Source organism: Didymosphaeria variabile (genome assembly GCF_027946475.1).
Source record: "Didymosphaeria variabile strain IMI 356815 chromosome Unknown scaffold_2, whole genome shotgun sequence".
Taxonomy (NCBI): domain Eukaryota; kingdom Fungi; phylum Ascomycota; class Dothideomycetes; order Pleosporales; family Didymosphaeriaceae; genus Didymosphaeria; species Didymosphaeria variabile.
Window position 1 is genome coordinate 2,284,762 of NW_026611621.1, and position 13,489 is coordinate 2,298,250.

Consider the following 13,489-nt stretch of genomic DNA (forward strand, 5'->3'; position numbering starts at 1 on the left):
ATGTTTGAGTGTGAACTATGCCTCAACATCTACTTTCTCGACAAGGACTTCATTCACCACCATCAAGGGAGTCATCGTTGTCAGGTCTGCGTGCCCAAAAGACACGTGGAGATGGCAAGGAGGAAACGAGTGGCACGGACAGGCTGGGGCTGCGGATTCTGTGTCCATTTCAGCAAGAGTTGGTCGGAGAGGTGTAACCATATTAGCGAGCATTTTGAGAGGAGAGGGAATACCATGGCAGACTGGAAGCATTCAAGGGTGATATGGTCCCTCCTTCAGCGCCCAGAGATACTGCAAGAATGGTGCCGTCTACTAGAGACCAAGCACCGCACCAAAAACCCTTTTGCTTGGAAAGCGTCAACTACTGGCCGATCAGAAGGCTATCCAGACACGAACACGCAACCTCATTTACAAGACCTTCTCGAATTCTACACATCGTCCGAAGACGCGGCCGCCATCGCAAGACTGGCTTTCGAGACCGGCCTGCGCGAAAAAAAGCTTCCAAGCATACCTCCGCCTGTGCCAGAAAAGGATCGGTATCCTCAACAGCCACCTCAGCAGTCAACATTTCCTCAGAGCCAGCATGCTGCCCCGCTTTTTGCCGCCATCTACGATCCCATGACCGACATGCCTGCCTGGAACCCCCTCTTGGGCACCATTCCTGAAGACCCTTTTCAGCCAGCAAACGTTGTCACGCTCGACTACGATGCCCTCAATGCTGCGTTCAGCCACTCTTACAACCACCCTGGCCAATTCTAGACTTCCATTTAATGTAATCAAGGCAAAGCATAATGCGAACGCTAGGCCCGATAGTACGCCTGGAGCGTGGCGGCTCAGAAAATTTTATGATACGGACCGGAAGCCATTGATTGGCTCCAGTCTGTACTACTACACACTATACTCAAGAGAAATACGGGGCTCACAATGGTCCCTTTGCAGGTGAACCTGCATTTTCAATATTTTTCTGCGTGATCTGTTTCTGTCGCGTGCCTGGAGATCTGACGGGCGTACAAGGACGGGGGTACTGACCGGTTTGGCGGAAATACTTCTGAATCGGGGTAGAACTAGGCTTAACATGAGCAGGAGTTCACCTGAAACGCTAGCTGCATATCGGCACGATCTGATCAGAAGTGGCGAAAATACAAGGCAGTGGAGCTCTTCGTTGAATGGCTCAAGGTCTCTGGAGCGGTGACGTGTTGTTGGATGAACGGGTTTGGCAACTTCAGGTGAAGGTTGGCGAAAGGATCGCAAATGGAGCAGCGGTATGAGAAAATCGAATTTATACGGTCATGTTAGGTTAATGAGAGTCGAGGAAGCACCCAGAGAGCATCCTCCCCACCGGTTTGACCATCTTTTACACAACTTTACATTTTCCTTCGCACGACACCGCTCCAGTACGATGACTGAGATAAGGGTATGGTTATTGGTCACTTCCTTATTTCAAGCATCCCTAAAACCTACATGCAGCGCCGAGATCTGCCATACCGTCTAACATTCAAACGAACCGCGGGGATGGACATCCGCGTCAATTGTACAACGCCACAGACATCGTCGATACCGCCGACACGGGACCAACCCTCGTCCTGGAACAGGCCATGTGGTTCCAGCCTATGCCTCTGGCTTGAGCAGCGATCCAGAGAGGAGCCGTGGAACGCTTTGGCAAGCTCGCGCTCGACTGGGCGAAGCGAGTAGGAACCGGGACTGACATATTTTTGGAAGGTAGGTTTACCAGACCATCTTTCCTAAGAGCAGCACTGCGATATCGTGTCTCGTTGGCACATCTGTCAGGATTGTAACGCGCCGACCCAGGAGATCAGGGATAAGGCAAGCAGATTCCGCTAGTCTAGAATAGGACGCGTCGCGCACGGGTCGTTGACGCGCTAATGGACCGTTCTAACACTTTGTGAACCGAGTGGGCGTTGTCCTCGTCTCCATCACTCTGCCATCAACTTTGATATTATCTGCGAACAGATCTACCTATGCAATCGCATCACGGTATCTCGAGGCACGTTTGTCTTGCAGCGCCGGCTCTTTGCAACGGACGCATTGGCCGTCACTCGGTCGGCCCTGCATCTGGCACCTGTGAACGAGCACTCTCTTCCACGTCAGGCGTTTCTGTCTCGCTCACTGACAGATAGACGGTGACAAATGATTGAATTCCGCGTCTACTCGACTTCACCTTGGTATCATCGTCTATCAACTCCGAGTTCAGTACCTCCATGAACAGTACCGAATGGTTTCCCAAATACTGGGCGCTTCGCAGACGTCGTCTTCGGACTTCATCTGTGGGTCTATCCAGCCGGCTCCGGTCAACATCTTGCCTCATGGTTCGATGAATGGCTTTTGGACAAAGGCAGCGCCCTAGATCAAACTCGTGAGCCTCTCTGGTGCCTTTTCTTGTTACTCATCCTCTTCACGAAAGTGGCGATGGGAGGGTAATACCGGTAGAATTGGTGCTCGTTTCAACCTCACACATCCGTTTTCTCTTCCAAATGAGTGGTACAAAAGAGGTGGTAGCAGTGAGCTATAATCACATATAAGTCACCAACATGCAGGCGCACTTAGACTGACAGCTCCCTAGATGATGAATACCGAGTCTGGGAGCCCCCTGAAGACCTCGTATACGCTCGATCAGTATCGCTTCCCCCGGTACAACCTGGGCTTTGATCTCTATCCCCTGTTACATAGAGGCTTGATCTTGTATTGCATGTTTCGCGAACGACTCACACGTTGACTAAACCTCCGAGCCACGTGGGAGGCATGCTGTCAGGCGCGTCGCTTCTATCTGGTCAAAGCGGACTACATTCACATACCCTCTTCAGTCTCTACTACATTTTGACTACTAATGTCGCACAAAAAGAAAATAACCTCACGTCATTGTTGCTATGTGAGACGTGACACAATAGCACATAGCAATGCCGTTGAGAGTCGCTGATCCTTGTTTCTCAACCTCACGAAACTTCGAAGCAATGGTGACATGACTGATTTGCCGGTGGCTCAATCCGCAGACCAAAAATCGCTAACAAATCGGCAGAGGAGTTACGGTCCGGGATGCCGCCTCCGTCTTGGACAATTACTTTTCTAGGATTCGCCCCACTCGCTAAGCCCCACGCGGGCTTTTCGTCTTCACCGACAAAACAACGGTATAAAGAACGTCCAGGTGACTCTAATTATCTTTCCATTCGTGGTTGCATTCCTCTTATGTAGATTGCGTGTTGTTGTGGGACGCTGTTCGTTTTCAGCGCACCATTCACTACTCTCGCTGTCAGACGAGCAGTGCATAACTTCCGCTTCGTCATCCAACAACGCAAGCAATTCTTCTCACATATTGCGTCTGTACGAAACCGACGTTGCGTCAATCAATGTTCCACCGCACCTACTAAATCCTTAGTAAGCCAAAGCCCTTGCTATGCCATACCGACCATTGTCCCGTCGAACGTAATGCCACGTATTGGCTACAAAGCAGCTTCTCTGAGACCTTGTGCAGGTTGTTTGCACATCACAGATGGCTCCTCTCCTCCAAGCAACGGCCGATGGCGACCGATATGAGCTCACCAGCCCAACGGCAATGCCGAAAGCCGGTGCCTTTCTATGGAATCAAAAGATGATGATCCAAGTGACTTGTCGGGGATACGCAACTGCACAGTATATGCAGCCGGAACCTGCAAAATATGCGTATGCGCCAACGTTGGAAGCAAAGACCTTCATGCAGCCGGAGCAACCTTACTACGACCATCATCCTGGCCGTTTTGTGTACATCAAGGATGAAGAAACCGGCTACGTCTTCTCGGCGCCTTATGAGCCTGTGCGCCGCAAGCTGGACGAGGGCGACAGGTTCATATTCTCTGCAGGAAAGAGCGACATTTCCTGGACTCTGGAAACTTTTGGGATCCGTGTCGAGATGTCATTTCATATTCCTACTAATGACGTGGCTGAGCTGTGGTCTATCAAAGTCACCAATATTTCGAACCGCGAGCGCAAGCTCAGCATTTACCCTTACTTCCCGCTCGGCTACATGTCATGGATGAATCAGGAAGCGGAGTACAACGAGAAAGTTGGAGGTATCGTGGGAAGTTGTAAGACGCCCTACCAGAAAGCAGCAGACTACCCCAAGACGAAGTACCTCAAGGACAAGACATATTTCCTTTGCGAAGAACGACCCGTTGCATGGGAATCCAGGCAATGGGCTTTCGAGCGCGAAGGCAACTTACAGTATCCAGAGGCCATCAAGGAAGAACAGCTGAGCAACAGCGATTCTCGTTACGAAACACCTACGGCCGTTGTGCAGTACCGAGTTGCGCTTAAGGGGAATGAAAAGCGAGAGTACAGGTTTCTGTTTGGCCCAGCTTACGATGAGAAAGAAATTATGAACATGAAGAGCACGTATTTGGGCAAAGAGCAATTTGCACAGACTGCAAAGGAATACGAAGACTACATCGCAAGAGGAAGTGGAGCCCTCAAGATTGAAACACCTGATAAGGATCTCGACAATTTCGTCAACAATTGGCTCCCACGACAGGTCTACTACCATGGCGATGTGAACCGTCTTACGACTGATCCTCAAACGCGAAATTACCTTCAAGATAACATGGGAATGAGCTTCATCAAGCCCGAAGTAGCACGTGCAGCTATCTTTAGGGCAATCTCGCAGCAGGAAAAAACTGGCGCCATGCCTGACGGTATCCTACTGGCCGAAGACGCAGAACTGAAATACATCAACCAGATCCCGCACACAGACCATTGTATTTGGCTACCCATAGCTCTGGAGATCTATCTCAACGAAACGGGCGACTACGCGCTTCTCGACGAGGAAGTCCCCGGCATGCACGGTGACACGTATACTGTCTTCGAGCGCTTCAGCCGCGCAATGGACTGGTTACTCTCGGCCCGAGACCGCCGTGGCCTCAGCTACATTGCTCAAGGCGACTGGTGCGATCCCATGAACATGGTCGGACCCAAGGGCATCGGTGTTTCGGGCTGGCTCACCGTAGCCACTGCCTACGCTCTCAACCTCTGGGCTGAAGTCTGCGAAGCAGCTGGGCAAGGTTCCGTGGCAGATAAGTATAGAACCGGCGCTGAAGAGGTAAACAACTGTGCCAACAAACACTTCTGGGACGGCAACTGGTACGCCCGTGGCATAACCGACGATAACGTAACTTTTGGGATCAAGGATGACAAGGAGGGCCGCATCTGGCTCAATCCGCAAGCATGGTCCATCCTCGGTGGCGCCGCCTCGCATGAAAAGATCTCCAAGATGCTCACCCAGGTTGATGAACAGCTCAGCACACCCTATGGCGTCGTAATGTTCGCTCCACCTTTCACGGCTATGCGTGAGGACGTCGGCCGTGTCACGCAGAAGTATCCCGGCCAAGGCGAGAACGGTAGCGTATACAACCACGCAGGAGCCTTCTACGTCTGGGCCCTGTACAGCATCGCGCAATCCGACCGCGCGTTTACCGTCCTTCGCCAGATGATACCCGGTCCTGGCGAGGAGGACTACATCCAGCGCGGACAGTTACCCGTGTATATTCCCAACTACTACCGTGGAGGATACAGGCTATATCCTCGCACTGCTGGACGGAGTAGTCAACTTTTCAACACTGGCACGGTAAGCTGGGTGTACAGGAGTCTTGTGGAGGGCTTGTGTGGGCTGAGGGGAGTAAAGGATGGATTGAGCGTAAAGCCGTTGTTGCCGAAAGCGTGGGATGGCATCAAGGTTACGAGATCATTCAGGGGCGCAACGTTTGAGGTTAGTGTCAAGAGAGGCGACGGAGAGGACGTAAAGGTGATTTCGGAGGGGGAGGTGGTGCATGGTGGGGTTATCAAGGGGATACAGGGTGGAAAGACATATAAGGTTGAGGTGGAGATTCCAAAAGCGTAGATAGCCATGGTGTAAGAAGTGAAGCAGGATGGTGGACCAAAGGTTTGGCATGCGCACAATTCAAAAATTAACATGCCGTCTGATACCACATCCTGTCCTATTGAAGATTGAGATTCATTTCCATGCAAAGCCAATCTGAACGTATCGTGATCCAACAGATAGACATCCACTCACGAACGTAGCCAAGCCAGCGAAGATCTGCACGTGCACATATCCGCCGTTGTTTCTTTGAATCAAAGCAGCGGCAATTGGCGTCCCAATCAGAGCGCCAATCCCATACATGAACCAATTCGTTCCGTTCCTCGTCCCGATCCTTTTGATGTCCGAGATCTGAGCGACCAATGAGCTTGTAAGTGCAACATAAGCTCCATTGGTGAAGCCGACGAGCACAGCAAACACTATGAACGGCGCTGTTGAATATGCGGAATCCAGGCCGTAAGAAAAAATAATGCGGAGAGGAAAGTAGTGATAATCATGGTATTGAAGCGGCCTGCGCGATCTGCTACCCATCCGGCTACTACTCGACCAATTACGCTCGAAGCGTTTAACATTGATAATAGGTAGTTGGTGATGTTGGTGGGTACGCCCTCACGCTGCGCGTTCAAGGCGATGAATGTTCCGGGTTGATATACACGGAAGACTCGCCATGACGCCGAGAAGCTGTAGGAAGCTGCCGGTGGCGATGATGCATCGTGGACCGGAGGAGTCGAATGCTGTACCAGTTATGGGGCGCTGACGAACATGAAGAATGTTTGCAACGAAATACTCCATCCTATTGCGCTAGGCGAATAGTTCTGTAGGTAATCCTTCTCAAACCCTGTTTAGAAGACACCAGCGGCCTTGTTCCACCTAACGCTCACCAAAGTGGCGCACCACCCGCCAACGACGACGCTCCATGCGGCCCTCCCTCCCACTGGTACATGGCTGCTGACTGCTGCTTGGGCGGGACGATCAGCGACGACGCCGGCTTGTTGGTTCGATTCGGGTGGCAGTTGCTTTTGGTCGGGTGCACCGGCCAAGTCGCGAGCCTCGGTCATGGTCACCGGATTGGGTCTTTCGAAGGGTGCAAAAAGTGGCAGAAAGATACAGAAGTACGAGAGACGTCGCCATGATTATGTGTAATGCACGAAGCACCGGCAAAGATGTGATGCACGTCTAGGCCAGTTCCAGCGAGCCGCCGGCACCCGCGTCGGCAGATCAGGCCCGGCAATAAGAGATGGTAACAAGCAATAAGAAAAATGCGCTGTGTTGAATGTCCGTCCGCGACTCCAAGGTTCCTTCAACAGAACAGTGTGTGCGGCGTTGCGTTGAGACGATGGGTTACTGAGCCGCTGGTCGCGTGCGATGCTGTGGTCCCACGGAACCCACCCGACACGCGACCGTTGACTAACATAAAACCGTCGGAACCGGGGGTGGTTACCATAGCATCGGACCACCGATGCACGTCAGCAAGCCTATTTCGAGTAACGATACCGATACCACAGCGAATATAGTTTCAGGGAATGGGGAGCGGGATTGGTGATATGGCTTCAGGGTCCAGCCTCAACCGGATTCCTGCGCATGGTCAACGATCCGATCAGGCTCGCAGAGATTGTTGAAACAAGCAACGCAAAGCCGTGCACATGGTAGCATCAACTTCGTCCCTCCCCCCGCTCGCTTTTTCAGCCTTTCAAACCGGTACAAGGCCAAGTGAAGTGCGAGTTGCAAAGTCTTAGAGCGGTGTAATGGCATTGCATGTCCCCGTGGACACGATGGTATGACCACGCACTTACTACTGCCGCTACCACACCGAGACATGGTACGTTCAACTTCTTCGCTTCTTGTGGACGCCTATCGTGCTGTTCTGATCGCTTTCTCGCTCTCATCCAAGCTCCGGCCGCACCGTTGGATTCCAATGTTTGCCACAGACACATTGCTCTTACCGAACTCCACGGTACTTGGTAGCCTCAGCCGTCTTTTTTCAACGTGTGAGGCTCCTGGATCTGGTAGTAAAACCCATAAGCACTCTTTACCGATCCACCGCTTTCTTTGGAACTTGGCAGTCGTGTATCTGGTAGGAACCTGTTGAGTAGATATCGAAGCATATCTCTTCCTGTCTTGTTGAAGTCTCTGTACCTCTTGCCGCAAGGAAGGTGCTCTTAATAAAGCAGTCTTTTCTTCTTTCCTTGTGTGTTCCTCCATAGCCTTGATCACACTCTCTGGAGACCAAATCCAAGCACGATTCATTGCCCATCTGCCATAATTATTCATTTTTCCATCCCTCAGCATGGGTATCAACGCCACCAGCTCGCTTCCTCTCTCTTCGGGTGAGCCAGCCTCCGATGCTGCCACCGCCAAGTATGTTCCTCCACCCAGGAGACCCGGTGCTCGTCTCTCGCAAGACTCCTGGAGATCAAAGCAAGATCTAGGCTTCTCCGAGAAAAGAGTTTTCCCTTCCACTCCTCCTTCCCCTCCTTCTTCAGCGCCCAGCTCGCGCAGGGGGTTCAGCTTCTAGTGGATTGAGCTCTTCATCGTGCAGTTCAACAAGCTCTTACAGCTCCTCGCCGCCTACCTACGGGAGCGGAGCTGCCAGTAAGAGTTGGAGGGAGCGTCCCAACTGGAGGGAATCAACATCCAAAACTCCCTCACCTAGTCGCAATGCCAAGCCGACATTTGACGACCTCCGTCCAGGACAAGTTTTGCACCTTCCCGACGAAGCACAGGTGCCAAAAACCTCAATCCTACACCAGAGGATGGCGAAACGAGACGACAAGCCCTGGGGGCACCCAGTGGTGATCCTTGAGAAGGAAGTGGCTTCCTCAGAGATGGTCAAGTGTCAACTAGTTACTTCGTTCCAAAACGGCGATACGTTCGCCAAGAAGTCAGCAACCTCCAAGGAGGGTATCGCACCGATTCAGGGTGTCAGACCACACCCGGGCGTGCTCGGTATTTCCACCCGCTTGTTGACACTCGAGCCTGGCTCAGACAAGTTCACCAAGCCGTCCTACGTCAACTTCTACGACAAGTTTGAGGACGGCCAATTCTGGATAGAATATTGTCACATTCAGCCTTGGATGGCAAATGGGCGACCGACCAAAATCACCTTTGACCAGGAGTCGCTCGAGCGAATCAAGAGACAGCAGGTACGCTGAGCAGCCTCAGCCATCGCCAACGCCAAGCACCGTTGGCTTTCGAGCCTGAAGCGACCTGGCAATCATTTACTTTTCATCGCCGCATCATCAAGCAATATACCCTCTCCTCTTGTCCTACCATGCCCTCTTTTTGTCTCGGCTTTCCCATCCAAATGCAGATTGCACTTGTTGCTCCTCTCAGTACATCTCCGTAGTCTGAGCGATTCCGGACCATTGACTATACCTGGCACCGCTGGCTCGTGAAGCCTGAAGCACCCAGATTAATATCAGAGGAGAAAGCACGCGAAACACGTGGCCTACCTCATGCGATAACATCTGGCACCGATGGCTCGTGAAGCCTGAAGCACCCAGATCAACACCAGGGAAGAAGGTAAACGCCATCTACAGCGACGGCGGAGAATAGCTTCTGCGAAATCATAGCGCCCTCTCACGAGGAGCAGCGGAATCCGAAGCTTGGGGGTGGAAGGCCGTCGTGCTTCGCCTGCCGTTTTCAAAAGGCGCTGGAAAACGGCCTCTTTCAGATGGACGCAGGATGTTCCGAAGGTATCAACTGCACTCGTCGATTGTCAGCATTTCCCTTGGTCTTTTGGACTTCGCTCCTGGCAGATACGGCTTGTTTTGAAAGAGAAGAGCGCCATTGGTCAGATCGACGCTCCCTCGACTTCGTAAAGTTTGACGGTGTTGAAGTGTGAAACTTATTTGGCTGTGTGCTAGCTTAGTCCGAATGATACGAGAGATTGATCGACTCTTCTTGTTCCTTGCCATGGTGTTGAGCCAACAGTGATATTTGCACTGCTTTTCGATAGGCGATGCGTAATTCACTAAGGTCGCAGCGATGTACGGACTATAGGTTCAATTCTTGCTTGGGTCTCTCTTCGGTTACCACGGTAGTCTTGGGCTGTCCCTCTCCTCTGTAGACACGGAATGGCTTTATGCGAAGTAGTCTAACGCGGGCAAGGAGCAATCGTCCAGGTACCCTAGAAATCGGGTTAAATGTTCGCATTAGAGCTAAGCCACGGGCAGCGGAGAGGAACAGCTGCTACTCTTCCTACTGCAGGGATCTTATCCAGCACAGGAGCTTTCTAGAAATGTATTCCTAGAACCATGTGTACGCAGAAGAGGGAAAGAGGCTGCCAAGTCTGTAGCGCTGGCCTCTACCAGACCTCGATTACTCCTATCGTTGCTTGTCACAAATTTTGTGGCCACCTTACCACCAAAGAAATATGTGGGAAAGTGGGCTCTCATAAGATGTATGACTATCGGCCTGTAGGTGATTGGTCAAATAACCTTAGTAGATCTATCAGGGTGATGAATATCTATCAATAAGAACCTATCCTACTACGGGAAGCCGTTCCACATGTTATTCCGTGGTAAGGTGACCGCAAAACTAACGATAACGATATTGATCCAGTACGCTTTCGATTGGTTTAAGAGCCGACATCGGGACATGGACATTCGCAGCACTGTCTGCCGAAAATACGACCCTCTCTGAATCCTTATAGTTATTGTCCATTGATCTCCGTCCGCGGAGGATCCGAGTGTTTGGGCGAACGAGACCAGAGTCTCAACCATACACAGTCGAGTTTCTCCTGCGATAGGATCTTGCTAAGCTTCTAGCTGGCTGTTTTAAGGTTCAGCTTCTTGCTCTCTTCGTAGTCGACAGTGATCTCTACACCCCATAGAATTTCATCAAGCCAGTAATATTGAAGCGCTGATGAAGATGCTCTTTTAAGCTACGCGGCATCTTGTCCAACCCAAGCGCGTGCTTGAGTGCATCTGGTCCCTCGTCCGTTGTTTTGTCCCCACTGCGCAAAGGCATTTGCAGGTCATCGATCGCCTTCGGTGGATATGAAGCCATGGTACATGAGTCCGCAGTTCGCCTCTTGTTACCTCCCGCAACGATGAGAGCAGGGTTTTGAAGAAATCCACCGTCTCGCTTTTGTGGGTGTATGATCGAAGAACCGCGAGTATGCTTGCGTCGAGGAACGAAGTAGACCCTGAGTATCCTGGGCTCCGCCCCATATTTCTCGCGCGATAGACACGGCCTTCATGTTGCTAGTATAATCGCCAAAGCTCTCAGAATACAGTTCTTGTGTACGGACTGACCAGGTATCATCTGGCTCGTGGCTGGATGGTTGGCTAACCGTGGCGGGAATGAACGGGAACATTGAAGAGGCTCATATATGCTGAGATCCTTCTGGCTCTCCATATCTCATACGGTTCTATTGCATGTATTAAGGATAAGGCAGTGATATTGAGCATTCGCTCATAACAGAATTGCCATGCGCCGGCTGCGCGAAAGCGTTTGTAAGAGCCAAGTGGGCGAATGTCTGCGTCTCTGGGTAAATTCAAGATAATCGAGTTTGGTACAATGCCGGAGCGCATTGCACCCATCCAGCAATGAAACCAATCAGGAGGCTTTGCCGCTCGATTTGTTAACTCTTTTCAGAGCGCTCGTGACATCTCGCTCTTGTAAGCTGCTCATCTTCACTTCTTCAGGGCAAATATTACCCTACGCTGTGTTAGATCTCTAATCACCGCTTACAGCGGGCTTCCACGATGTGTCTCCTGGTACCGTTGTTGTCGGTGCTCTCCACAAAGACGTAGCGCGCGCCTCAAGGTTCATTCAATGGAAAGGTAGAAGGGCTTTCCTATCTGGAAGATCTTATTGGTCACTCGAATATCTCATTAGCCATTTCAACGCTAGTTGACAGCTCCTCTTACTACAACTACCTCTGTTAAAGACAAGTAAGTAATTGCACGTACACGAAGAGTAAAATCTCTCTACTTTCCTACTGAATAAACCTTAGGGCGTAGGTCACTTCTTTCTGGAAACGATAACATGCTGCAAGTAAGCGTACATCAGCTGCACCTCCTCGGCTCACGTATGCACTTGCCATATATAATCCTTCGCCACCACATGTCCAAGACACCCGTCATCTGACCAGATATTGGATTGACACGGTGTTTTATCTAGGTCTAATCCTCCGTACTCGAATAGCCTGGCAGCCCCGATCCTCATTCTTGGTCGAAGACATTTCCCTACATCCGTTTGCTACAAATCAAGCTTCAGGCGGACAATACTAGTTTCTGCTTAGGTAATGTTCCGAAGGACAGATTGGTCATGAATGTATTTTGAGGCTTTTGTGAGACTTCGAAGATGACATCGAGGGCAGGCTTGCCCTCCTTCTAAGCACGGATCGCCGGACTACCTCGAAGCATCTTTTGTTGAGGTCACGAGGTAGGTGAAAACCAATACCGCCAATCTGTTGAAGACATGGTGCGTACCGCCTATCAAGGTCTAGTCAGCATCCTTGATCAAGCTGTGGAACTACATGGAGAGGCTGCCTCGGCATAGCGGTAACATGCAATCACAAGAGTACTTCAAGCCAATGCCCTTCAGATTGCCTGCTGAGCGTCAAAATATTGGTGGGGTCTATCCTCAATACTAGTAGCATGGGACTGATCGACGCCTCTATCATGAGCCGGAGGCGGGTACTGTGCTGCAGGTGCCCTAGGTCTCATTGCGCAAAGTTGCTGCGCTCAATTTAGGTCAAATGCTAGAAGTGGACGTGATCGCCCGCTTTTTTCACCAACACAGATTGTCTTCGCAGACAGCATCCACTCGACGTTTCGATCAACGGCGTGAAGGATTATTGCTATAATCCTTAATTCTTCCGCAGCAGCTACCCAGTCTGGGTCCGCTCGCCCACCAGTTCCCTCATGATGGGTCGTCGTTCAAGCCACACTACTACCTAGACCCTTGCAACGATTACGTACCCTATGTATAACCCATCGTCTCGGTTCCCACGGCAGCTACAGCTACGGGTATGGCTGTGGTCTTGTATTGACGCCTCAATAGTCGCGGCGGATGGCATAGTTGCATCCTGGATGTTTCCAAGGTTTAGATGCCAAATTCTCCAGGACCAGCGCTCGATATACTACGATACATGATCCACACTCTCAGGACGCACGGCCGTGACCGAGACTACGCGATTTGCCGTTCGTACACGACCAATGCCTTGGGTATACTTGGCGCTAGTTCCTGTTGCAAGTTTTGAGTCGTGTGTCTAGTTGACATGTACCGTTGGGTTGCGGCTCTTCACCGCAAGTACGGAGGACCATACGGATCGTTGCGGAAACGGTTGCGATTGCTACTACTGTGTAAATGAGCGACAGAGTCATGAAACTATGCCTATCTGTGTCAGGATGGCCACGCCGACGGCCACACCCGGGGTATTGTAAAGGCTAGAATTCGCATCGACTCGTCTGTTGATACACATGTGCTTTCCAAAGGGGTATCTCGGTGCGAAAATCGCGGACATGCCTCCGCGATTTTTGGGTTTGGCATGCAAGTCGCGGTGTTTCTCGGATATTCGGGCCTTTATTCATATAATGTGAGTGCGTTGCACAGTTGCGTTTAGACGCTTCCTGGGGTAGCTTGTACGGGAGAGGATGACCCTGCTACTGGGATAGA

The 13,489-nt window shown here is 51.2% G+C and overlaps 3 protein-coding genes across 3 annotated transcripts; all 3 read left to right on the forward strand.

Moving 5' to 3' along the window:
• On the forward strand, positions 1 to 759 carry N0V89_002469 (uncharacterized protein; the record flags this gene model as incomplete). Its single annotated transcript, XM_056211278.1, has 1 exon — positions 1 to 759. One exon carries the CDS (start codon positions 1 to 3, stop codon positions 757 to 759), a length of 759 nt encoding a protein of 252 aa, XP_056074751.1.
• A 2,746-nt stretch (positions 760 to 3,505) lies between these two features.
• Positions 3,506 to 5,881, forward strand: N0V89_002470 (uncharacterized protein; the record flags this gene model as incomplete). Its single annotated transcript, XM_056211279.1, has 1 exon — positions 3,506 to 5,881. One exon carries the CDS (start codon positions 3,506 to 3,508, stop codon positions 5,879 to 5,881), a length of 2,376 nt encoding a protein of 791 aa, XP_056074752.1.
• Positions 5,882 to 8,613: 2,732 nt separating this feature from the next.
• On the forward strand, positions 8,614 to 9,012 carry N0V89_002471 (uncharacterized protein; the record flags this gene model as incomplete). Its single annotated transcript, XM_056211280.1, has 1 exon — positions 8,614 to 9,012. One exon carries the CDS (start codon positions 8,614 to 8,616, stop codon positions 9,010 to 9,012), a length of 399 nt encoding a protein of 132 aa, XP_056074753.1.
• Between the last annotated feature and the right edge of the window lie 4,477 nt (positions 9,013 to 13,489).